The sequence below is a fragment of the Artibeus jamaicensis genome, unplaced genomic scaffold (assembly GCF_021234435.1).
Source record: "Artibeus jamaicensis isolate MK-2021 breed Jamaican fruit bat unplaced genomic scaffold, CSHL_Jam_final contig_465, whole genome shotgun sequence".
Lineage (NCBI taxonomy): Eukaryota > Metazoa > Chordata > Mammalia > Chiroptera > Phyllostomidae > Artibeus > Artibeus jamaicensis.
The window spans coordinates 41,836,608-41,861,648 of NW_026521843.1; the positions used below are offsets into that span (position 1 = coordinate 41,836,608).

At 34.9% G+C, this 25,041-nt stretch overlaps 1 protein-coding gene across 10 annotated transcripts in view; it reads left to right on the forward strand.

Annotated features, from left to right (window-relative positions):
• Positions 1–25,041, forward strand: part of EHBP1 (EH domain binding protein 1) — a 375,639-nt gene that overhangs the window by 59,390 nt on the left and 291,208 nt on the right. For all 10 annotated transcript variants that reach the window (XM_053667020.1, XM_053667021.1, XM_053667023.1 and 7 more), the window contains exons 3-5: positions 4,815–4,872; positions 13,280–13,375; positions 21,501–21,554. In XM_053667020.1, the coding sequence (XP_053522995.1) occupies positions 4,815–4,872; positions 13,280–13,375; positions 21,501–21,554 (208 nt within the window). The remainder of the gene's footprint in view (positions 1–4,814; positions 4,873–13,279; positions 13,376–21,500; positions 21,555–25,041) is intronic.

Sequence of the window (25,041 nt, forward strand, 5' to 3'; positions counted from 1 at the left end):
TATCTCTACATAAACATATACATATATATTATGTCTGTTTATATGTCTGTGTATGTATTTTGTGTTAGGGCTACCTGGTTACTTAATTTAGGTAATGGGATAGAAATGTTAAATGTGTGATTGTTGAATTCTCTCTGAAACCTGTACTCTCTAGCAGGTTGTCTTGACATTTTTGATAGAAAGGAAGTTGTATAATGATAGGTTCTTTGGTAGTTGGATAAAACTCACAATTACTCTGTCCCTGGCCTCTTGGGAGTACCTAAGTAAATATTTAATGGTTCTTTTCTAGTACATCACAGATGCATAAAATATTAATTGTGGTAAGTGAATTATATGGTTATTGGTACTCTTCTATTGAGAACGATAACTCACAGTGCAGTTCTTTGCTTTAGAACATTCTGCTATGTCCCTGATAATGTAAAGGTGGATTGATTTCTAGTAAAGACATTTTAAAAAAATGAGACATGACTTAGAATGATAAAAATGTTTAGATGTCTCTGGAGACATTCTCAAATAAGTAATTTATGTCCTATTTACATTCTTGGAACTTCAGGTGCATAGGTTAGGAGACTATCCTTTCTGATTTTTTAATAGTAAAAGGCTTCCCTATCCTGAAGTACTGACATGAGTTTGGGTTGAGGGGAGGGAGGTGTTGAGAAGCTGAGTTGGAAGGGGGCAGCTCTGCAGGCGGCACTAGGACAGTGTTGTAAAGGGGAGACACCATCACTGCCATCACAACTAATGCTTCATTAGTGTTCAAGTCAGGAGATGTGGGGATGTCTTACCACATCCTATAAAACAGTGGTCCTCAACCTTGGCTGCACATTAGAATCACCTGTGGAACTTAAAAAATCTGCACACCAGACCGATTAAATCAGATTCTCTGGAGTCAGATTCTCTAGGCATCAGTATTTTTTAAAGCTTCCCAGGAGGTTCCAATGCACAGCCAAAGTGAGAGTACCTGCAAAGCTCAAATAAGCTGCAGAGAGGCTGTTTTATATAGGCAATGGCTTTAGTTGGACATCATAAATAATATAATTAGGAATTCCTGGATGATACTTAAATTTCATTCAGTAGCAAATGGTCATTGAACCTTAACCTATACCAGATTCTTTTTGGTTGCTGGGAATACAAAGATAAATAAGATGTGGTTGATAAGGGAGCACAATCTAGTGGAGGGGATAGAAATAATAACATAATGTATGGGGCATATAAAATATTGAAATAGGTGTATCTTGGGTATTACTGAAAATACAGTGGAAGAAGCAGTAAGTTAATTCAGCCTAAGGTTTGGGATAAGGAAGGGGTAGAAATGAAATCAGAAATGGCCAAGGTTTCACAGAGAAGGGTTGAATTGAGAGTTTATCAGGTAGAAAAGGGGAGGGGGAAGAGGAATTTAATAAAGGTTATAACATGCAAAGATGTGAAGAATTGGATGAATAAGTGTTCAGGGATTGGTTGGAAAGCAGGTTGTCTATGATATTTGCAGGTTATACTTTTAGAAAGGTAGATGAGAGTCAGGTGGTGAAGTGCCCTAACTATAAACCGTGTGTAGGATGTAGATGTTATCTTGCATGCCACGTGTCACAGGGTTAAGTGCATAGTGGCTCAGGATAGACCATCTTAAACAGTGAAGCTGGTCAGGTGTGAAACAGTCGGTAGTTTTGGAGGTTGTAGTAATCCGGACAGCACGGACCTTGTTTAAAGGCTTTTACAAAGTTTAAATTCAAACTAAAATAAAATGCAGTACTGTTTAGGTCAGATAAATCTGTCAAATTCAAACTGTAAGGGCCAGTTTATATAGTATCTTCAGTACAAGAGCCTCGTTTAAGATAATAAGAAGGAAAAACTGTAAGATTTTGTAGCACTCTAAAGTATTGTAGAAATACAACGAAGAGGTGATGTTGGGTTGGATATGAGAGCATAGTGAAAGGGTTGGTGTGGTAATGTAGGTAAAATGTTCCAGTAACCCACCAGTGCTTCCAAGCAGGGTAACTTATACTTGTTGGCTGCTCAGTCCCTCTACTGTTAAGTTGTCAGTATTGGTAACACTCTTCCCAGCCCCATCCATGACATACTGCTCCCATTTTTACTGTCATTTGTCTTATTCTCCTTCTCTGTATGTTGAATAAGGCTTTGTTTTTCATTTTCAGGTTTTGTTTCTCCTTTGGTGCAGATTCTTAGGTTAACACTGTGATGTTTCATAGAAACTTTCTTCTATTTCATCTGTAATTTACTACTTCTGCATCTCTGCTGTTCCCAACATCTTCCTCTGGGGACTCACCAAAGCAGGCTACTGATTTTAGTTTACAGTTGTTGTTGACACTGGTCAGGAACTGAGTTTAGTCTTGGATGGAGAACCAAGACTATTTATACCACGTTGGTTACTGTCAGCATCAGAAACATTGTGCATTTGTTTAGATGGATCCTTAGCCAAATAGTTTCATTATTAGAATTTTCTTCCTTTTTTTTTTTGGTTTATCCATTCTTCAGGTCTGACCAGCTAAAATGTACAATCATTAACATTTTACCATATTTTTGTTGCTTTTGCATGATACTCCCTCCCATATTTAGCTGGGATCTATACATTGTAGACTCTTAGTCTTTCTATGTCTAAACTGTTTCTTAAAGGGTAATTGACCTAGTATAGAACTAGAGAGTGGCAGCTATTTTCCCTTAGCAACTTGAAGATCATTAGCTTCATTGTCTTTTGGGCTCTATTGTTGCTAATGAGAAGTTGCTGTCAGTATAATTATTCCTTTGTGGGTGATTTATCTTTTGTTTTATGATTTTTCTCTTTATTCTTGCTGTCCTATAGTTTGGTTGCTAGGTGTGTGCGTGTATGTATATGTATATATGTATGTATATGTATATGTATATGTATATATAGACTTATTTTGGGCAGGGTGTTGAGCTTTTATTGAATTTTAATTGGATTATAAAAGGGTAGGGTGCGGTGCTGTTGTCAGGCCCCTGGGCTGTTGGGGGCATTGTAATAAGATGTGAGGTTTTGATTGGTTTTGCATAAGCTGCAGTTTGCTCCGATTATATCTTCTGCCTGTAGCTGGAAAGACTGCCATGAATCACGTGACAAAGTAAGGTACCAGGCCATTTCTCCAAGGGGCTCATACTGGCTTCGAAAATCAGTCTTAATTCCTTAAGGCTTTTGGGTGACATCCAGAGTCCAGGCATGACTCTTTCAATTGTGACATTCCAGACAAAGGCCTGGCTAATAGAGCCACATTTGGAAACTGGTATGCTCGCCGGCCATGTGGGAGTGAGGAGGAGGCTGTCCACAGAGTCCAGAGAGATGGAAAAGGATTAGAATCCTCTCTCCAAACCTCACAGAGGCAGGGTAAGGGGGTTAGCCCCGGGCAAGCTCCTGCTGCCCACTGCTCCACTAGTCATAAGTCTCAGGAGACAGAGGAAAGGGAGAAATAGAGAATGTCCCTGTACGGGCCACCGAAATGTTAGGGTGGTCAGTAATGTGGGCTGTGGAAGAATTCACAAAGAGAAAAAAGAGTAGAGAGTGAAATTTTTATTCACTCTCCAAGGGGCATGATGTGGAGAGACACCAGCTAGACTTATTTTTATTTATTCTGTTTATTTGATAATATTTATTTTCTATCTAAGGACTCCATGTTTCTTCAAGTCGGGAACGTTTTTAGCCTTATCACTTTAGCATTTCCTTTGCCTCCCACTGTTCTAAACTTCTGGAATTTCTGTTAGGCAAATGTACTCCTTAGTACTTTTATAACTTTATTTCTTTGCTATGTTCTGGGTCAGTTCTTCCATATTTTTCATTGTGTAACTCTTCGGACAGGTGCATTGGTGAATCACTGGGTAAGGAGCTTATGGCTAGTGTCCTTTTATATATGTATGGTATATTATTTAATTAAATGAAATAGGAGGACAGGTTGTCTTCTCATAGTGAGGGATTCCAGGGTAAAATAAAGGAGGCACAGAAAGTGGCGAAGGTCACCAAAGGAGTCTGTCGTTCATTTCTTTTTAAAAAGCTTTTATCTAAGATTTTTTTAAATAAAAATTTAAGGAAAATAACTGATAATTGGAGTGTTGATGTTTTTTCCCTGAGCACTAAAGAGAACTTAGTTGTATTAGCTGAAAATGTAAGGGTTTTTTGTTGTTGGTGGTGTAGGTTTTTTACTTTATATTATCAGCAGATAAAGAAGAGAGTTCTGAAAATTAGAAAACCTGTATTTCAGTCTTGATTCGCCAGAGCTTTTGATTAGTTATTTAACTTTGCCATTTTTAAGCTTATAAAATAGGAATGATATTATATATTGTGCCTATTTTCAGTACTCTATTGTTTTTATGAAGATAATTGAGTTGATTGATTATAACATTTTTGAAAACCATAGCATTGTTCATACGAAGTAGAGATGTCAAAGTAATATAACTCAAAGATCTAAATTATGCTTATTTTCTCCAAATTTAAGTAAAAAATGTATTAGAAGTATAGTATTAAGTTTTGGAGAAGACATATATGTGCTTTTCTTTTCAAAATAGTCACTAGTTTTAAGTATTTTTATTTTACATGGTTTGTTCCACTAAATTAATTTGTTAAAGTATCTTAAGAAATGTGACTGAAATATTAGTCATTTAAATTAGATCACAATTGTATTCAACGTCTACTGTATTGAATAATTTATTTGAATAAGCTTTATTGTGAGAGTAACTGCTCCATACAATCTAAGGCAAATAACATTTTGTCCTTTTAAATGTACTAGAACCAAATTTTACATTGATTTGATGTAAGTTAACAAATTATATTTAATATCTTTTTTGTTTGGCAGGCAACCAGATAAACTGGTGGTGGTTTGGACAAGAAGAAGCCGAAGAAAGTCTTCTAAGGTTAGCCATTTTCCAAATTTATTAAAGTATTCAATATCAAGTCAAATCATTAAGCTTCTCTGGCCCTTGTGTCATATATTTTAAAATATTACTAGATATTGTGGGTTATTTCTGATGTAATCTACTAGGTAGTCTAGTGAAATGATTGACCAGGCACTGTAACCTTGTTACTACAGTTCTTAAAATGGAAACCAGGTCCCTGAGTTTTTAATCTTGGATTTGGTAGCCTTGAATAAGTAGTTATCTGACTTTGCTGTACTAGGATGTCATGAATTAAATAGGTACTGCTTACAAAATCGTACCTGGGCATAATTTATTCAGAATCCAAGAGGATGAAGTTAGGGCACACTTAAGGAAAAGTGAGTCATCTGAATCCATCGCTGGGCGGCAGAAGAGAAGGACTGGTTTTTTCCGAGGCTGTAGTTTTTTGTACTGATAGCTTTGTGGGGAATAAAAAATTAAAATGAATAAAAAATAGAATAAAAAATTAAAATGTTCAGTAGCAGCTGTATAGATATTTTAAACAGCGTATTTTATAGATAAGTAAATTTGAGTATATTATTATAAGCACACAGTGACTACAGGCATGTTTTGGATGATGATTTTCTACAAATAGATCTATGTGAATTAAATTAAATTTCAGAATTTAAAGAAAATTTTAAGGGCATCTTCTCATTTTGTTTTATTGAACTAAAATTTACGTATAGTGTAATGCATAGATGCTAATTATATGATTTAGTAAATTTTGATTTTTATATATAATTGTGTAATTACTGTTCCTATCAAGATATAGACTGTTTTCATCAGTATGTTGTTGAGGTTTATTTGTGTTGTTTTGTATATAGGTAGGTTTTTTTAATTGCTTAAAAGTATTCAATTATGTACATATACTGCAATTTAACTATTTATAGTATCCCTATTTATGAACATTTGCTCATTTCCAGTGAATATTGTGAATACTCGCTATTATGAATACAGCTACTATATATATTACTACTGTACAGGTATTTGGGGGGATAGATGTTTTCATTTCTCTTGGGCAGATATCTAGGAATGGAATCACTGAGTAATAGTGTAGATAAATTTTTGACCTTTAAATGTCATTCCACCAGCATTATAGGAAAGATTCAGTTGATTAATAGCAAGAATGGCATCTTCTTTAAAGCATACATGTATAGCTTTCAGGCATTTTATTTTGCACCTGGAATATTTTGTTATTTATTTACATATGGGCTCTGAAAATAGACTTTAAGGTATTCTGCCAGTTTTGCTGATTGGACTTAAGCTTTGTGGAAAGGAACAAAATAAGATCATCCACTAAGTATAATAGATAAATATGACTACAGCTGTAAACATTAGAAATAGTCCCTAAATGTATTTGGCTATCAACAGAAAATGATTTCCCTTTTAATAATTAGATACCAATTATTATCTTAAGAAAATTATGAAACATAGTGAAATATTTTAGGTATAGGTCAACTCAGAATTCACATGTTTGAGGTTAAACACACTTTTTAGCTGCATTTTTAAAAGTCAAAAATAATTTTAATTTTAGGTCTAGATTCTTTTTTATATTTTATAAAATATTAATTGATTCCATATGATAAAATACAAATGTGAGGTGTAAAAGTGAGGCTACAGGTTAGTTTTTCTCAGAATGCAGTATTTTCTAGAAAGAATTATTTCTGGGACTTATTTTCCAGTTATGGTGCTTTTAATATTTTAAATAATTTCTGTATATTTTAGAATCATTCTGTTTTGTCTTGAAACATAATGCAGGTGTACTTCTTTAGAAAAGTTAACTAGACCACACAATGTGTTAAGCTTATTATAGCATATGCATAGTATGTTTGTGTATGTGTATGTGTGTATAAAAAGCTGGCCTATAAATTGTCTGCAACAGCTAAATAAGGACATAAAAATCAGTTCCAGAAGCTGTGGAGGAGATGATTATGATATTACTTTAAAAATTAAGTAAATAAAATTTTTTGTTTTGAAAAACTCAAGATTCATGACATTTTGGAATTCTTTAAAAAAAAACCCTTATTCCTAGCTATTTTTAAAAAATTAGCTATCAGTTATATTAAATTCAAAGGGTAGAATCATTGTTTTCTTCTTTGAGTTTATTGTTTTCTAACATTTTTTCTTTAAAATATGTTATTTGCTACTAAGTCCCACTGAAATCACTTAGAGGATAAAGTTCTTTGCAGCAACTATCCAGAAAGTATTCTCGTTCTTCATTTTAAATATGTTTTTGAAAAGAGTTTGGGCTACTCAGTTATCTTTTTTTTAATCATCTTTATAGCTTACTATTTATCTTCCCTAATTCTGAATGTTTCTACTATTTTTTATATTGCTGGATTGAAAATTTTCACTGACACCCAGATAACTATCAGATTAGACAGTAAAATATTAAGACACATTACATTATTAATTTAAAGTGTAGTTCGCAGTTTATTGCTCACTTTCTTTGAGTACATGTATATTTTATAGCCAAATATACAAAGAGCTCATTGTTGAATAATTTTCTGTTGAGAAGATAATTGTCATCACTAATTAGCACAACGTGCAGCTTCCCCTCTTCATCTTAAGTCAAAGCACTTATAATAAAGATGATCGGGCTGCAGTTGATTTGTATATGTTTGAATAAACTATTTTTCAGTACAGTAGGTGGTAATGTGAAGCAAGGCAGTTATGTTAGACCAGAAAAATTATGGCAGAGTAGTCTGTGTCTTAAATCCAGCATTTGAACTATAAATTTAAGCTCACAGAGAGATGGGAGAATTCCAAAGAGGAACCAGAGCTCAAAGTCCTCATTAGCTTTTTGATAGCATTATTGCCTTTACTTCCTTGCTCTGTGGTTGTCCTGAAGCTTTTACGATGCATTATGATATCAAGAGGAGACTGTTACAGTTGTAGAGCTTTACCTTATAGCGGTGTTGTTGGCAGCTCTAAGATAACTTTATATGTGATATCCTAAACTTTTAGGTGTATGCAGTTTTAAAAATAGAAAATTATCAACTTAACAACTATATGACAATTACAAATTTTCATTGAAATATTTTGATTTTATAGGAACAGAAATAATAAAATGAGTGCTTACTCTGTGTTTAGTTCTATACAAGGTACAAGTCTTTTAGGTAAAGTATGACATGAAATAATTAGAAAATAATCATTCTATTCGGTAAATACCCCAAATTGAGAAATGTTGCCTTTTTTCCTAGGTCTGCTTTGGCAAGATGACAAAGGATCTATAATGTTATTAAAGAGTGTTATTAAAGAAAAATTGCATAAGGGGAACTGGATAATTTCAACCATTATTTGTACTAGGATACTGGCAAATGATTAACTTGCCTTTTATTATTACACTCAGTAGCTGTACCTGTGTTTTTGTGCTTTATTATTTTATAGGGAAATCCTTTCTGTTACCCTGAATGGAAACTGATCAGGGTTCTTACAGTGCAGATGTTTGCCAATATGATATACTTTATGTCAAGTTTTCATGAACCTGGATTACTGTTCCTATGTATTTGTACAATTAGATGTGTATTACCATAGCTATTTTTATATAGTTAGAGTTATTAGACTTTTCATTCTTTTTCTAGCTTGGATTCTTGAATTCTGTTTGAGGTAGAGGTTGTAGTAAGCTCTTTGAAAATAGAAATGCCGTTTTTTTTCTACTTGCCACTATGTTCATCATCAGTTCCTTTCCAGTAAAATTTACTGATCTTGTTTTCTGCCCAATATATAATAATTTGTTAACATTATAAAGCTAGCATTGCTGGCAACTGATGTTTTTACATTGTCCTCACTTAGCCAGGTTGTACTGGAGGGAATATCAGAAAGCCAGAGCTCTAACTTAGTTGGACATTTTTCACTGGGGAGAGAGATGATGGATAGAACAGTGAGAAAATGGCCGCACACCGGCATCTTGGGAACTACCACCCTTCCATCTGCTTTTATTAACAAAAAAAAAAAGATTTTAGTTAAAGCAGATTGTATTTTTGTTTGTTCAGCAGTTGAATTACCATTTGCTGATTCAAGACTGAGGATTGAATGAGGTCATTTAAGAGGTCCAGCATTAGGAGACCTGAGGAAATTATCTGAAAACACCATCTTTTTAAAAAGTAGTTCCTTTTTTCATGTATTTTTTTCTCATTACCATTTATCCCCTTTATATCCTCTTCTGCTTCCATCCCCACCCCTACCCTCAGCATTCACAACACTTGTCCATGTCCATGAATTCTTTTCCCTTTTTGCTTTATCTTTTCTCCCACCAGTCCCCCTGAAAACACCATCTCTTAATTGCCCAGTTGTTAGGTGTCTTCTCCATACCCTTGCTTTCCCCATTTTTGGTCTGTATCATACATATAAATGTTAAGATCTTAGGGATAGAAGACTGTTTTCTTGAATTACTGTGTGAGTCAAGGGTAGACCTGGGCATGATGTTGGTTGGATGAACTCTGAACTTGGAAATCATGGAGTCTGATTCTTCTACTGATTACTAGTATGGGTCCAGGCAAGCCATTTACTCTTTGGTTGCTTTATCTTTCTTATCTGGACTTGAATTACATCTTCTAAGGATATCTTCAGGTGTAAAATTCTTTTATGGTCTTTTTTTTAATGAAGAATTTTTCAAAGACTCTCATCTTTTCTTCTGTGGTTAGTAAGAAAAGTTGTTATTCTGCTCTTTCTTCTTACATTTCTGTTGTATGGGGAAGCTATGAAAGTATAAACATGGAAAGTTTGAAGAGACCAGAGAAGTAGCCTGGTCTACCTTCACAAACATGTTAATTACAGTTGTCGTCAGTCCTCAGAATTAAGTGTGTAGAGTATGCTGTGTGGAGTTTTGATTATCTAAGGTGGGCAGAAATTTATTTTTCAAAAGGGAGATTGTTTACTTTTTAGAGTTTTTGTTATAAGACTATCAACAAATATAGGAGTAGGCAGTGCAATGAATAGATGAATCTCTGGAAATGATTTTTAATCAACAAAACTGAGGGGTTTTTTTTTTTTTACCTTTGGCCGTGGTGTACTAATGTGGTGAGTCTCTACTTCCCCTTTCCTCACCTGAAGTTTTGTGATTGGGGCAATGGAGAGAATAGAGGGTGAATTATTGACAATTTTCAAGTTGGAGTGGGAGAAAGCTGCTAAACTTATATCTTCTGCTGTTTTTTTAACTAACAAGATCTGATAAGATTTGCATGGATGTAAATTTCTGTGATCTTGACTCCTCAGTTCTATTTCCTGGGTTCAAACTGAGTTTCTGCCACTTACTTGCTGTGTGATCTTGGGCAAGTCTGTGCCTTGCTATCCTCATCTGTTAAGTCTGTTCCCTCACATGGGTCTGCACTCACATACTCTTAACTTCTTTCCTGCTATGGAAGAATGAATGGTCTGTGCTACCAGCAAAGGCGGGTCTGTCTCCTTTTGTACTGTTCAGGATGTTATTCTAAGTGAAGTGGGGGTGGGAGGAAATGGAGGAGGGTATAGGCAGGATAAAAGGTGATGGCAGGAGGCTTGACTTGGGCTGGTGAACACATAGTACAGTGTATAGATGATGTGCTGTGGAATTATTTACCTGAAACCTGTATAATTGCATTAACCACTGTCACTTCAATAAATTTGATAAAAAGGACATTATTCTGGCAATTATTTCTGTTCTGCATCATTAAATTTTCCTTCCTAAGTGGATCTTTCCCATCAGCATATTTTTCTCTTACTAAAAATTTCTCTCTGACATTATTTCTCCCACCAGTACCAACCAGCTTCTCTTTTCTCTTTCAGCAAAATACCTCAGAGGAGTTGACTTTATTTGCTATCTTCAGTTTCTCTCGAAAAGAGAGAAAATTATCTGAAAATTACCTGAGGAAATGATCTGAAAACACCATCTTTCTGTTCTTTCTTGAACCCAGGCATGTGCCTCATCATTCTACTGAAACTTCTCTTGTGAAGTTAGTAATAGTTCTACTTTGTTAAACCCAGTGGTTATTTTTCAGGCCTCATCTTACATGAACTATCAGTAACATTTGGCACAGGTGATTGTTCCTTCCTCTTTGAAATGTTTCCTTCACTAGACTTTCAGGATACCAAGTTCTCTGATTTTCCTTCTGCTTTACTGACCCTGCTTTACTGATTCCTTCTCATTTCCTTGACCTGTTAATGTTGTGCTCCAAGGTTCAGTGCTTGAGCCTTCATATCCTTTATTTGTACTCAGTTCCTTGGCATCTACTCAGACTTTAAATACCACCTGTATGTTAATGATTGCCACATTTACAGCTCCAGGTACATATATCTAGCTGCCTGTTTGAACACCTGTACTTGACTATCTAATACGGGGTGTCAAACTCATTTTCACCACATCAGCTTTGCGGTTGCCTTTAAAGGGCCAAATGTAATTAATTTAACTCCTTGACAGTTAAGGCGTAGTTACATTTATACAGTCCTAAAATTATTTCGGCCCTTTGAAGCCAACTGCAAGGTTGATGTGGCCCCCTGTGAAAATGAGTTTGACACCCCTGATCTAATAGGTACCTCAGATTTAATGTGTGTAAAACTGAGTTCCCTGTCTTCCCATACTTGTTCCTCTTGCAGTCTTGCTTATTCGTTAATAGGCATTTTTTCCTTTTACTTGCTCAAACACAAAAGCCTTAGAGTAGCCTTGCCTATTTTCTTTCTCCCATACAACCGGACAGCAAATCTTGTTGATTCTGTTTGAAAAATATAAAAATATCTTAAGAATCTAGCCTGTTTGTACCATCTTTCCACCATGCCACACCAAGTCTCTGTCTGCTTTCCCTGGTTTATTGCAGTAACTTCTTGGTCTTCCTGTTCTTCTCTTATGTCTGGAGCCTATTCTTGATACATTAACTGGATTGAGTCTCTTAAACCATCATTTAAATCATCATTTCTCTGCTTAAAACCTTTTAGTGGCTTCCTTTCTCCCTATGGTTGCAAGCCAAAATCTTTGCAATAACCTCCCAGATCGCTATATGACATGGGCCCTCCATTACTTCTCTGACCTTGTCTTTTGCTGCTCTCCCCTTTGATGATTGTGCTCCAGTCACATTGGCCTCCTTGTGATCTAACTGTCTCAGCACCTCCCAGTTGCTGTACCTTCTCCTTGGAAAGTTCTTCTCATGTATTTACATATCTGATTCTTTCACCTTTTTAAAGGCATTCTCTTAAGTGTTACCTTCTCAATGACCAATGACACTTTCTCTAATTACCCTATTGAAAACTGTTACTTTCTTTTCCCTCCTTCACCCTTCTTCCCTACATCTATTTTTTCCATAGCACTTACCTCTGCTTAACATATATATTTTACTTAATTATTTTGTCTGTCTCTCTCTTCCTACTATACTGTGAACTCCACTGAAGCAGATTGCTTTTTTTTTTTTTTTTTTACTACTCAGGTGTCTAGATGGTGTTTGGCAGGTATTATCAGCTGTAGGAGTGAGTGAATGAGGGAGTCAGTGAGGAATGAATGGTAGCTACCTCCTAGGGTTCTTAGGCAGATTAAATGAGTTAAACATAAGTACATTCCAAATAGGGACTGACATAAAGGAAGTACTCTGTAAGCTGTTAGGTTTTATTGTCACCTTCATGGAATGTCCATGGACAGTCTTGCAGCCCATAGAAATGAAGACTTAGTTGAGATGTCTTGGCATACCTAATCTTCCATCAGCTTTGGCTGGAAATTCCACCACAAAGGAAGAACTATAGTGGTAACTCCTAAATTTGGGGGGATTCCTTAGGGAACCTTGATAACCAAGATTTACAAGGGAGAAATATCTTTAAAATTGTAAGTACTGGAAATACTAATTGCAAAAACTGCTTTGTTTTTTTTTTACCTGTCCTAAATAAATATTGAGAGTATAATGGGAAATGAATTTAAATGCAAAGCATACAATTACTTTCTCCTTTTGTTTTTCCTTTTTAAATCATTTTTACTGTTATTCTATTACAGTTGTCTCAATTTTCCCCCCTTTGCCCTCCTCCACCCATCCCACTCCCTCACTCCCTGCTCTGTTTTTCCTTTTGACAAATGAATTTGCCTTTAAGTTTTCTAATCACAAAAATAATTTTAAAAATATGTCTCCTAATAAGATTTTTATCTAGTCACAAATAGTAACTTTTGAAAATATGAAACACCTCAGTTTTTCATCTTCTTTTGTGTGTGGGTGGGATAGAGGGTGAAGGTTTGTTTAAAGATGTCATCTGTAGCTATCATGATATAACTGTCATGGCCCAGGTTTAATGCTTGAAAAGTTTTATTTAATGTTATTTTTGTTTCAGGGAGACTACAGATCAAATTGATAGTTGAGTAGACTCAATATATTTTTGTAAATTATTAACATTACATTTCTTGTACTTCGTATTGAAGCCATTATTTTTATTCTGGTAGGCTCATAGCTGGCAACCTGGAATAAAAAATCCATATCGTGGTGTTGTAGTGTGGCCTGTACCTGAAAATATTGAAATCACTGTGACACTTTTTAAGGTAAGTTTCATTTTTTATAAGTTAAATAATTTATTATATAATCATGGTTCTAAATCATAGAATATTTCTTTTCTTTTTTTTTTTGCCACTCCAATTGATTTATTTCTAAACAGAACCAGACAAATTTGTCATTGTTGAAGAAAGTTGATATGTCTTGAATCTGGTTTCACATGGTAATTTTTAAATATATTTTATTAATTATGCCATTACCCCCTTCTATGTTCTATTTCCCCCCTTCATTCCCCTCCACCCTGTACACCCCCTCCCATATCATTCCCCCCCTTTAGTTTATGACCACGTGTCTCAAGTTCTTTAGATTCTGAATTTCCCATACTATTCTTGCACTCCCCCCTATCTATTTTCTACCTACCACCTATGCTACTTATTTTCTGTACCTTCTCCCCCCCTTTTCCTTCTCCCACTCCCCTGTTGCTGACCCTCCATGTGATCTTCATTTCTATGGTTCTGCTCCTGATCTAGCTGTCCTCTTAGTTTGCTTTTGTTTTAGGTGTGGTTGTTAATAACTGAGTTTGCTGTCCTTTCACTGTTCATGTTTTTTATCTTCTTTTTCTTAGGTAAGTCCCTTTCACATTTCATATAATGAGGGCTTGGTGATGATGAACTCCTTGAATTTGATCTTATTTGAGAAGCACTTTATCTGCCCTTCCATTCTAAATGAAAGCTTTGCTGGATAGAGCAATCTTGGATGTAGGTCTTTGGATTTCATGACTTGGAATACTTCTTTGCAGCCCCTTCTTGCCTGTAAGGTCTCTTTTGAGAAATCAGCTAACAGTCTGATGGGAACTCCTTTGTAGGTGACTGTCCCCTTATCTCTTGCTGCTTCTAGGATTCTCTCTTTCATTTTAATCTTGGCTAATATAACGATGATGTGCCTCGGTGTGTTCCTTTTTGGGTCCAAATTCTTTGGGACTCTTTGAGCTTCCTGGACTTCCTGGAAGTCTATTTTCTTTGCCAGATTGGGGAAGTTCTCCTTTATTATTTGTTCAAATAAGTTTTCCACTCGTGGCTGTTTCTCTTCCCCTTCTGGTACCCCTATAATTTGGATTTTGGAATGTTTAAAGATGTCCTGAAGGTTCCTAAGCCTCTCCTCATTTTTTTGAATTCTTGTTTCTTCATCCTTTTCTGTTTGGTCATTTTTTTCCTCTTTCTAGTCCACTCCTTTGATTTGAGTCCCAGTTTCCTTTCCATTACTATTGGTTTCCTGTATATTTCCCTTCGTTTCAATTAGTTTAGCTTCCATATGTTCCTCTAATTTGTGACTAAAATCAACCAGTTCTGTGAGTATCCTGATCACCAGTGTTTTGAACTGTGCATCTGAAAGTTTGGCTGTTTCTTCATCTCTTAGATTTATAGCCTCTGGGGCTCTGAGTTGTACTTGAGCCATGTTTTGATCTGTTCGTGCCCGTTACATATGAGGAGAGGCACCTTAAGTGTTCACCAGGGCGGGACCACCCAGGTGGCTGGATTGTGACGCTGTATGTGGGGGCAGGGTCAGAGAGGGACAATGGCGGTCCCCTCTGCCGCTTCCCGCTGCTGGGGCCTGCGCAGTCTGTCTCACTGCCGCTAGCTCCTTCACCAGTTTATCTGCGCACGAATATGTGACCATGGTCCACCCTCGTCCGCCCTCAGTGGGTCCACCCGCTTCTCCACACCTGGGATCCGCCCATAGCTGCTGGCGTACCTGGGTTGCACGCCTGGGTTGGTCTGGTGGATCTTTCCTGCCTGACTCTGCTCTGCTGCTGGCTCTGCCCCTCTTGCCAATTTGGCTGAAGGGTTTGTTGTTGTCAGACTTCCGTGTAGTTCAATTTTCTGTGGTTTTGCTGCGTTTTTGTTGCTAAAACTTTGTTGTTTTTAAACTTGGTTGTGTGAGAAGGCGCAGTGCTTCCACCTATGCCTCCATCTTGGCGGAAGTCCCCCTAAATCACACAATATTTCAATATTCATTGTTCTATACATTTGGGTCCAACCTAGTGCCTTAGTGTACATTATTTTTAGGGATATAGCAGTTTATTAAAAGTGCAAGGGTAGCAGAGTATTTCATTGTCTATAAAGTCAGAATAATTTTGTAGCTCTTTTTAACTTGTTATAATTAAGTTTAGTTGGAATATTCCTTTTACTACTTCCTATGTTCCATCCACAGGAAACTTTAAATTGCTTTTTCTTTGGAAAGTTAAAGATTGTGGAGTTCTTAGTTTTGAATCTCATTTTGTTAGCCTTGTTTGACTAATAACAAGATATATCTTAAAATTATGCCGTGGCTGGTGTGACTCAGTGGATTGAGCACCGGCCTGCGAACCAAAAGTTCCCTGGTTCAATTCCCAGTCAGGGCACCTGCCTGGGTGGTGGACCAGTCCCTGCTGGGGGTGCACAGGAGAGGAAACCACACATTGATGTTTCTCTCTCTCTCTTCCCCCCTGTCTTCCCCTCTGTCTAAAAATAAATAAATAAAATCTCTAAAGAAATTTTTAAAATCATATAATAAAATAATAGTTACTATTAAAAAAATTAGCATTTGGCCCTGGCTGGTGTAGCTCAGTGGATTGAGCGTGGGCTGCAAACCAAAAAGTCGCAGATTCGATTCCCAGTCAAGGCACATGCCTGGGTTGTGGGCCAGGTCACCGGTGGGGGCCATATGAGAGGCAGCCACACATTGATGTTTCTCTCTCTTTCTCCCTCCCTTCCCTTCTCTAAAAATAAATAAATAAAATCTTCGAAAAAAAGAGAATCACACAGGAAAAATTAGCATTCGATAGATATGTTAGTGATGTTAGTAGTAGAAGAAAGTCTTAAATTGCTATTTGCTAAATATTTTATTGATATAAACATTTTGTAAATACTGTAGCTTAAAAGCAAAATTCTAGTTGTAAATTCAAAGTATAAATTCAAAAACATAGGTGTATACCTACCAGCCTAGTTTCTGTGCATGTTTTTTTTCCTTTAAAGTCTTCCATATTTCTTGAAACACTATAATGTATTTTTTGCACAAAGGGATAAGCACTGGGATATATACTTTTATAACAAACTCCTTATCTACTCCAAAAAAATGATGGGGACAACTGTGTTTCAGTTTTAGCTTCATTGAAAATGTTAAAATTAGAAAGTGAATGCTTTATTTCTTCTTTCAATCATTCCAATTATATTGAAGTTACTTTTGCAGAAGGACATCTCATTAAGCATAATTTAGTTTGTGAAAATGCACTAAGTATTTAAGGACATTAAATTTAAGTAGAGAAATGTTATATGGCTTAGAGTGTGAAATCTCTGTGTAAAAAAGTTTCTTTTGATTTTCTGACCCATTATATTAATTCATTCAGGAACTACTGTAGAGGTCAAGAGAACAAAATAATATGATGAATTTTAACGTGCTAACCCATGAATAGGAATACTAGTTTTAAATGCTCTGTTTCATGTATTCTGTTTTTCAAAACATTCTTAATGTTTTATGTATATTTTATACTTTTGATATTACTGTTATTGGCATTGTTGTAACATGACTTGATTCTGCTTATCATGTATATACCATATTTGGTTTGTCCAGGGAGAAATAAAGGGTAAGACAGTAGCTACAGTTCCTTTTTATTCAGGAGTGCTAGAACTATCCTTTTGCCTTTCAGATGGCTGTCTTAAAAGCCTGTTATTAAACCCCTCTAATCCATATTTTTCCTACTGGAATGAAGCAAGTAAGCTTAGAAGTTTACTGTGAGACCTTTGGAATATTTCATTAATTCTCACAGCAACCGTAAGGTTCTGTGATTATTTCCCTTGTTCTGCTAAGGCAGCTGAGACTAGAAAAGAAGGAAACTTGCCTAGACACACTGTGATTTAGCCCTGTTCTTTATTCTACATTTTACTGCCTATTCGGTAATAAAAAAAACAACTGTGAATATAGATTGCAATAAAAGCTCTGATATTCTTGAAGAAGATTTTTAAGTATCTCTCATTTTGATTTAATCTGTTGTTTTTATTGGTAAAGCAAATGAATGGACATAGTTATACAACTTTTTAAAAAACAGGATGATAGAGAAAAACAGGGTTAGAATAGAGCTGACAACCATGTGTTTAGGGAAGGGATATCACTGAGTGATTCCGAGCTGAAAGTGGCTGTTGAAATATGTTACCTGGAAGATTAGGGGATAAGTGGTGTTTTCAAGTACTGATGAGAATGCTCAGCATATTCTTATCACTGAACTTTTATAACTTTGAGTGTTATAGTCTGTAGGAAAAAAACCCCAAATAACCCTTCCTCCCTAGTTTACTGTATCACTTGTGCTGAGGCAACCTTGCGACCATTTAAAATATTTAAAGAATATTTTCAACCAATACTCTTTGAAATCTTTCTGACTTTCCCATTCTACCAAATTATAATAGAAAAGAGAAAAGCAAAACAAGAAAAACAAAACAACTTTTTATTCTTTCATGGTGATTTTTGGAATTTGTTTTTGAACATCACTGAAAATATTTAAGTAGAAAACTTTTATATTCTCCCCCTTTTTTCTTTACTTTAATAAAATCTTCACAATTCACTTAATCTTGAAACTTGCAAATAGGAAGGGACTAGTTTAAATCTTTTTTGCCCGAAGTATAGTATTCACAGAGGTGTGCTCATACACAAGGTGAATTTTAAAGAAGTTATCAGTGTTTTATTTTTCTGTGATTTAACTAGAAATCAGTTGGTTCAGCTTGCATGCTTGTTTTTGAAATTTGAATTAGATTGAAAATCAATGTTTTTAGTAAGTGAATAAAAAGTATTGTAGGGTTTTGAGAAGGAAAAAGACTGTAAGCCATTTTCAGTTTTTCTCTTTACTGCAGTGGTAGGAAAGGAGACGCTAAAGCTGTGATTTTCAACCGTTTTCATCTTTTGGCACACACAAACTAATTACTAAAATTCTGAGGTATACCAAAAATATATTTTTTGCTGATCTGACAAAAATATATGTATAATTTTGATTCATTCACATTGGATGGCCATTATATTTGCCATTGTCATTTAAAAATTTTGAGAATCTAAGGGAAAGAGGTCAATGGCCTTAACTAGTCAGATATTGCATGTTTTGAAAGCCCTTGCAACACACTAGCTGAAAATCACTGTTCTAGAGGGTAGAGAGTAGGATGCAAAGAAGACTTAATTGATTTGAGCTGAAAGCAATCTTTATTACAAATGTTTTTTTCTAGTAAATAATATAGTTACTTGTGTAGATATTCCATTTTGAAGTGTCTTAAAAATGAACATTATTGTTGCTGTTTTACGTGTTTTTATTGACTTTGCCCTATCACATTGTTCCTTGGTCTTACTGAAATTGTTCTTTTAAGAATGATACATCATTGGTATTTAAAAATAATGTTTCATATGCTTTGAGAATTAATGTGTACTATGTAAGGCACTCTTCAATATTTGTTAATTTATAAGATATGTATTTATTAATCCATTCATTAAATATTCTTGAGAGTCTGCTGTGTGGCTGGTACTGTTCTAGGTGCTGGAGACATGGTGGGCAAACTGAACCAACACTGTGGCTGAAATTAAGGCAGATCCCAAACTGTAATGTAGTTTTAATACCTATTAGTTGTTCACTGTGAGACAGCACATCTTTCAGGTCTCAGTTTTGTGTTCTGTTCAAGGGGAATAAAAATAGCACCTACTTTATAAGTTCTTATGATGATTAGAACAGCACAGTAATTGGGGCAGAATGTGTGCTCAGTAAGTATTTTGTTTTGCTCTTATTAATTGTGCTAGCTGAGCTACAACTAGACTGCATTCCTCAACAAAATGAAGGGGAAGGGCAGGTGGGAAGGGTGAGCTTTGTGTCACACTTTATTATTTGGTCTCTAAAGTAGCACTGTTTGTGCCCTAAATTCATCATGGAAAAGCTTCTTCAGGCTTTGTTTGTTTGTTTGTTTATTTATTTTTAATTATGGAACTTTCATTTCAAGTAATGGAGTAGTATCCTCTACAGGACCAACTTTCAGTTGGTCAGCTACCAGTGACAAACCCTGGGCAAAATTTTTAAAAAAACAAACAAACCAATACCAGAATGTACTATAGAGCAACCAAAAGCTGTCAGGAAATGGATGGTATCTACCTTTGAAGGAAGTGAATGGTATTGGTTGAGTAAAGTAAGCATATATTGTGTTCATGGATTGGAAGAATTACTTCCGAAAGCAATTTATAGATTCAACACAGTTGCTATTAAAATACCAATGTCATATTTCACAGATATAGAACAAACACTTCATAAATTTATATGGAACCATAAACAACCCCAAGTAGCTACAGCAATTTTGAGAAAGAACAAAGTAGGAAGGATAACAGTACCTGATGTCAAACTATATTACAAGGCCACCGTAATCAAAATAGTCTGGTACCAACATAAGAACAGACACATAGACCAGTGGAACAGAATAGAGAGCCTATATATATAAAGGTTAATGATATTCAACAAAGGGGGCAGAAGCATAAAATGGAGTAAAAATAGCCTCTTCAACAAATGGTGTTGGGAGATCTGGACACTACATGCAAAAAAATGAAACTTGACCACCAGCTTACACCATACACAAACATAAACTCAAGATGGATATAAAATTTAAATATAAGTCACGACACTATAAAAGTCTTAGAGGAGAACATAGGCAGGAAAAGCTCAGATATTCCACACAGTAATATTGTCAAGCTTTATTTATAGTATTCTCTCTCCATAAATGTAGTTCATAGGCAGGACCAGGCTGGGGAAACAAGTTTCAAGTAGAGTTCTCCACCTTTTGTTCCCTTTTACCTTTCCTCCCTCCTCCTGCTGTCACCACCAAAGGAACTCCTTTTTGACAGGTTTTTATCCTACTTGTGTGGATTTACTCATATAAATAATTGCCTTCCACCCTAGTTGGTGTAGCTCAGTGAATTGAGCACGGGCCTGTGAACCAGTGACCAGTTTGATTCCCAGTCAGGGCACATGCCTGGGTTGCGAGCCAAGTTGTGCCCCCAGTGGAGGGCACTTGAGAGGCAACCACACATTGATGTTTCTCTCCCTCTCTCCTTGCCTTCCCCTCTCTCTAAAAAATAAATAGAATATTTTAAATATTCTGTCACTCTCAATACTTTCTTCCCTCCCCCTCCTCTAACACATGGAATTGAACTTGAGTAACTTAATTGCACATACGATTTGACCCTGCGACTTTGTTTTTATGTGTTATACTCAGTTTTACCTATTCTGATATCTGGAGAAGTCCTATACTGTCCTTTCTGGCCCAAATGCTTTCTCTCTCATAAAGCTTTTCCTGTTCATTCCTGGAAAAAATGATGTGTTGTTTTCCAGTATTTGGTAAAGCCATGTATTTCATTCATCACATATTTATTTAGATTAGTTTTTTTTAATCTTTGAAGGCAGAGACAACTATGTTTGGCAGCATGTAGCACCTCTACACTCCCTTGTATAAGTACCTAGTGAATACTTGGAAAAAATGGGCATCATTTTTTAAAGGTAGTATTTGGTGTAGTATCTATTCCCTTTCTCAGGGTTCTGAGGCCTTTCCAGGATTAATGACTGGATGGGGGTATCAGCAGTCATGCCAATTTGCCATTTTATATAGATTATGAAATCCTTTGCATTACTTTGAAATTCCAGATGTTTACATAATCTCTGCTTAGAAGAATACCTCGCCTCGAGTGGTACTTTTTTTTCTTACATGTATAAATGTAAACTACTTACATTTATACATGTAAGTACAAGTTTACTACCTGTAAGTAGTTTTACATTTATAAATGCAAACTACTTACATTTATAAAAATGAAGACAAGTCTTTACATAGGAATCTAATATTCTAAATAAAGTGCTTCTTACTAGTTCACTAAGTTATCTGTCTCTGATCAGGTTTCTTTTTATCTTGTCATCTGTGCTATCCTGGAAGATGATGTGCATCAGTATAAGTAAAATAGAGAATTTCTCAATATAAAATAATGGTTTAAATTTAGAGAAATTATGGAATTTTTATAAGAGTAAGCCATTGTGACTTTTTTTTTAAAAGCTGATAAAGCCAAAAGCAAGGCTGTTTGCATTCCATTGATTGAATTAAAGAAATGTATTGTGACTTTATAATTTTGCTATTATTACAGGATCCTCATGCAGAGGAATTTGAAGATAAAGAGTGGACATTCGTCATTGAAAATGTAAGCTAATGGCAAATTCTGTCACCTTTCACATTTTGACTATACATTAGTAAGGTACAGTAGCATTTTGGTAATAGGAGAAATGTTGCCTTATAAAATTAAATAGTGGTTCATAGCTTTTAGAGATTTTTAATGAAACAATAATCAATAGCTGAATTATTCGTCAGGAGTATTTTTGTTTAAACTATAAAAATAAAAATACTTTTTAATGCTAAATTATATATATTTTGGGGAGGGCTTGAGGGAAAGATCATGTCTTATATATCTTTTTATCTGTTCAGCATCTAGCATGATGCTTCTCACATAGCAAATTCTTATTTGCACCTGTATTGAATGAAATCATGAGAGGCTTGAAATGTTTTTAAAATAAAGCACATGCTTTAACTTTTTGTTTGAGTTGAGGGATTCTAGATTGGTGCTTGAATAATCATCTTTAATTTACATATTGTGGAATTTTAAGTGACTGGCAGGTGGGTATAGTAGGCATTCAGTAAATATTTTTGAATGGGGATTAGGGAAGATAATAAATGAAAATATAGTAAATTAAGAGTGTGGGTTCTGCAAGGGGACAGTGACCAGAGGAGAGAGGGAAGGGAATTTAAGGGGAAAAGGGGGAGGGATTTGGAGGAACAAATATGAAGGACACAGGGATGAGAACTAAGGGGGGTAGAAATGGGAGGGAGGTGGGGAGCACGGGGCAGGGGGGGCTGGGATGGGAGAAATAAACAAAAAACTGTACTTAAAAATTACTAAATAAAATTATTTAAAAAAAAAAAGAGTGTGGGTTCTGGAGTCAGATGTGATTTCAGTCCCTAGCTCTCTCACAAGCCGTGGTTAGTTTCTTAATTTCTCAGACATAAATGTGGTTGTTGTGAGTGTTAAATAATGCTAATGAATATTAGTTTTTACAATTGTCATCATCAGTGTTTTCATAATCACCATTAAAGTTCTAAAATATCTGTATAACAGATCTGTAACATCCTTTGCAGTGTGTTCTTCCTTCTCCATTCAGCATATTGTGTGATTTTATTTTATATCTCAGTGATAAAAGGATTCTTGCACTTTTTCTGGCAGTAACTGGGCTGTTTTTAGTCTGAAAGATCTGAGAAGCTTGGGAGGGAGATCAGTCCAAACACAGCAGGTGGAATTTTTGATGGCTGCATATCAAGACAATGTCATGTTAAAGGTTCACACATGTTAACAACTCCCTTGCTTTTCTGTAGTGCTAGATCTGAACATTATACTTGGAATAGCCACTGAAGTCTTAAAAACAAACATAGACTTCTTGAAATTAGTTACAGCTTCAAAAGCTAGCTTTCATTCTGACATCAGGAGCTTTTCCCCAATGAATGTTCTTTTGGTTTTCAGTACTAATGGCTGTGTCATATACATCTAAAGTCTGTTTGTTACGTTCATATATTAAAGATTAGCAAACTAAATTTGGATTGTACTTAATGGTAAAAATATATAAGAATTAACTTCACATTTGTTGAGAAAGATGTTATTACTGTACACAGTTACTCTTAGGGTAGAAGCATACCACTAACAAATTTCTGAAGGATAGGTTATGAACTAATGAACCTACTGAAAGTTAGAAGTGAAAAAAACAAAACAAAACCCAATATCAAGCTGTATGATATGGATTATGTTTGAATGCAGGCTTTCAAATCTATAGGATTTTAGAAAACATTCTTTCATTTAAATTTTTGTTATAGATTTTATAAAAGTATTGAAGGTTAGAGAAGTATTAAAGTTTAAAATGAAACAGTAAGATTACAAATGGATCATGAGATAAAGAGGTATATTTTGAATTATCCTTTTCCTTTTGAGGTATGTGCTTTTCAAATCAAAAAGTGTTTGGGTTCCCTTTTAATGAAAAATATATTTGTTTAAGCCCAGAAGCTTATTTTGCTCATTTGCACATTTTTTACTCAGATGGTTGAAGTTGCTAGAAATGTGATTGAGCTAAGAGAATGGCCATAGGAGGAAAATGAAAATTGAAATATGTTGCCATTCCTTTTCTACAAATGTTTGTTAATAAGATTTATAAAAATCCAATAAATATAATATAGATGGCTTTTAACTATTATTTAAATTTAATTATATTTAAATTTTACTATTCTATCCATTGATTTTGAAGACCTTACTCTAAGGTATGTAGTGGAGATCTCAGCTATCATTATTCTTTTTAGTACTGAAGGATTTTCTACCTGTTCATCTCTGCCTCATATTCTTGTTTGAAAAAAAATACATTGTTTTTTCTCTCATCATAGTATAGAGAAAATATGAACTACCATTTGGGTTAGAATTGAGTAAAATCTTGATTTTGTATCTTCAAAACTGATGACCTTGAGTAGATTATTTTCTCAGGCTCAGTTTCTTCATCTATGAAATGAATGTTTTTTGTTAACTGATCTTAGAAGGCTTTTTGTAGGTTTGTGACATTGTTTTTGTTGATAAAAATATCTTTATAAACTTTTTGAAATTTTCTTTTTGTAGACAAATTTTTGATTATCAAGTTCATGAAGAATGCAATATTTAAAATAATTACTAGTATAGCATTTTGTAATAAATCAATATATCCCTAATTTACATCTTTCTTTAAAAAGTCTAGGGAGCACTGGGGAGGGGTTGGGCTGGGATGGGAGTAAAAGACAAAAAACTGTACTTGAACAATAATTAAATTTTTGAAAAGTCCATATCTGTATTTGTATTTTCTGTATACTTTTAAATCTGGAATCTAATATGAATATCGTTAGTTTCCTATTCTGAACTTTTTAGCACAACGGTTCTTTGTTCCTACTTCTTGTTTCTATAGTAGTTATTTTCTATGTCAGATTAAAGAAAAAGAAAATTGTGTGGGTAGAAAAGGTGAAAGGGAGTAAGAGATACAAACTTCCTGGTTATAAAATAACTCACAGGGCCTATAGTGTACAGCATAGGGAATATAGTCAATAGTATCTTAATAACCTTTGTGTGGTGACAGATGGTTACTAGATTTATATCAATGATCACTTTGCAAGGTATGTAAATGTTGATAACGTGTCATATTCAATGTAATGTTGTATGTTAACTATAGTTTAATTTTTTTAAAGGAAAACTTAATTGTGGTATAAACTCACTTTACATGTTAAGGAAGATATTAGCCTTTGTAGTAGAAACCTAGTTTCTCAGCCATGGGATATGTGTGTGTGTGTGTATAAATTTTTTAAGAAATAGGCAAGACTTAGTGGAATCTAGGTATTGAAGAGTTAATTTGAAGGAAATTAAAGTTAATCAGAATGTGGAAGGGTGAACGTTTTATATCTGTGATGTAATGTGATGATGACAACAATTAATAATGCTTGCTAGGAACCCAAATGCATGAAAATACCATTTATTAGATGTATTTCTTATGATTTTATTATTATTGGCTTATACCTGTTTAACAGCAGGTGTGTTTTTAGAGACAGTTATGGGATTTGACCTATTTTACTAGCATTATGTT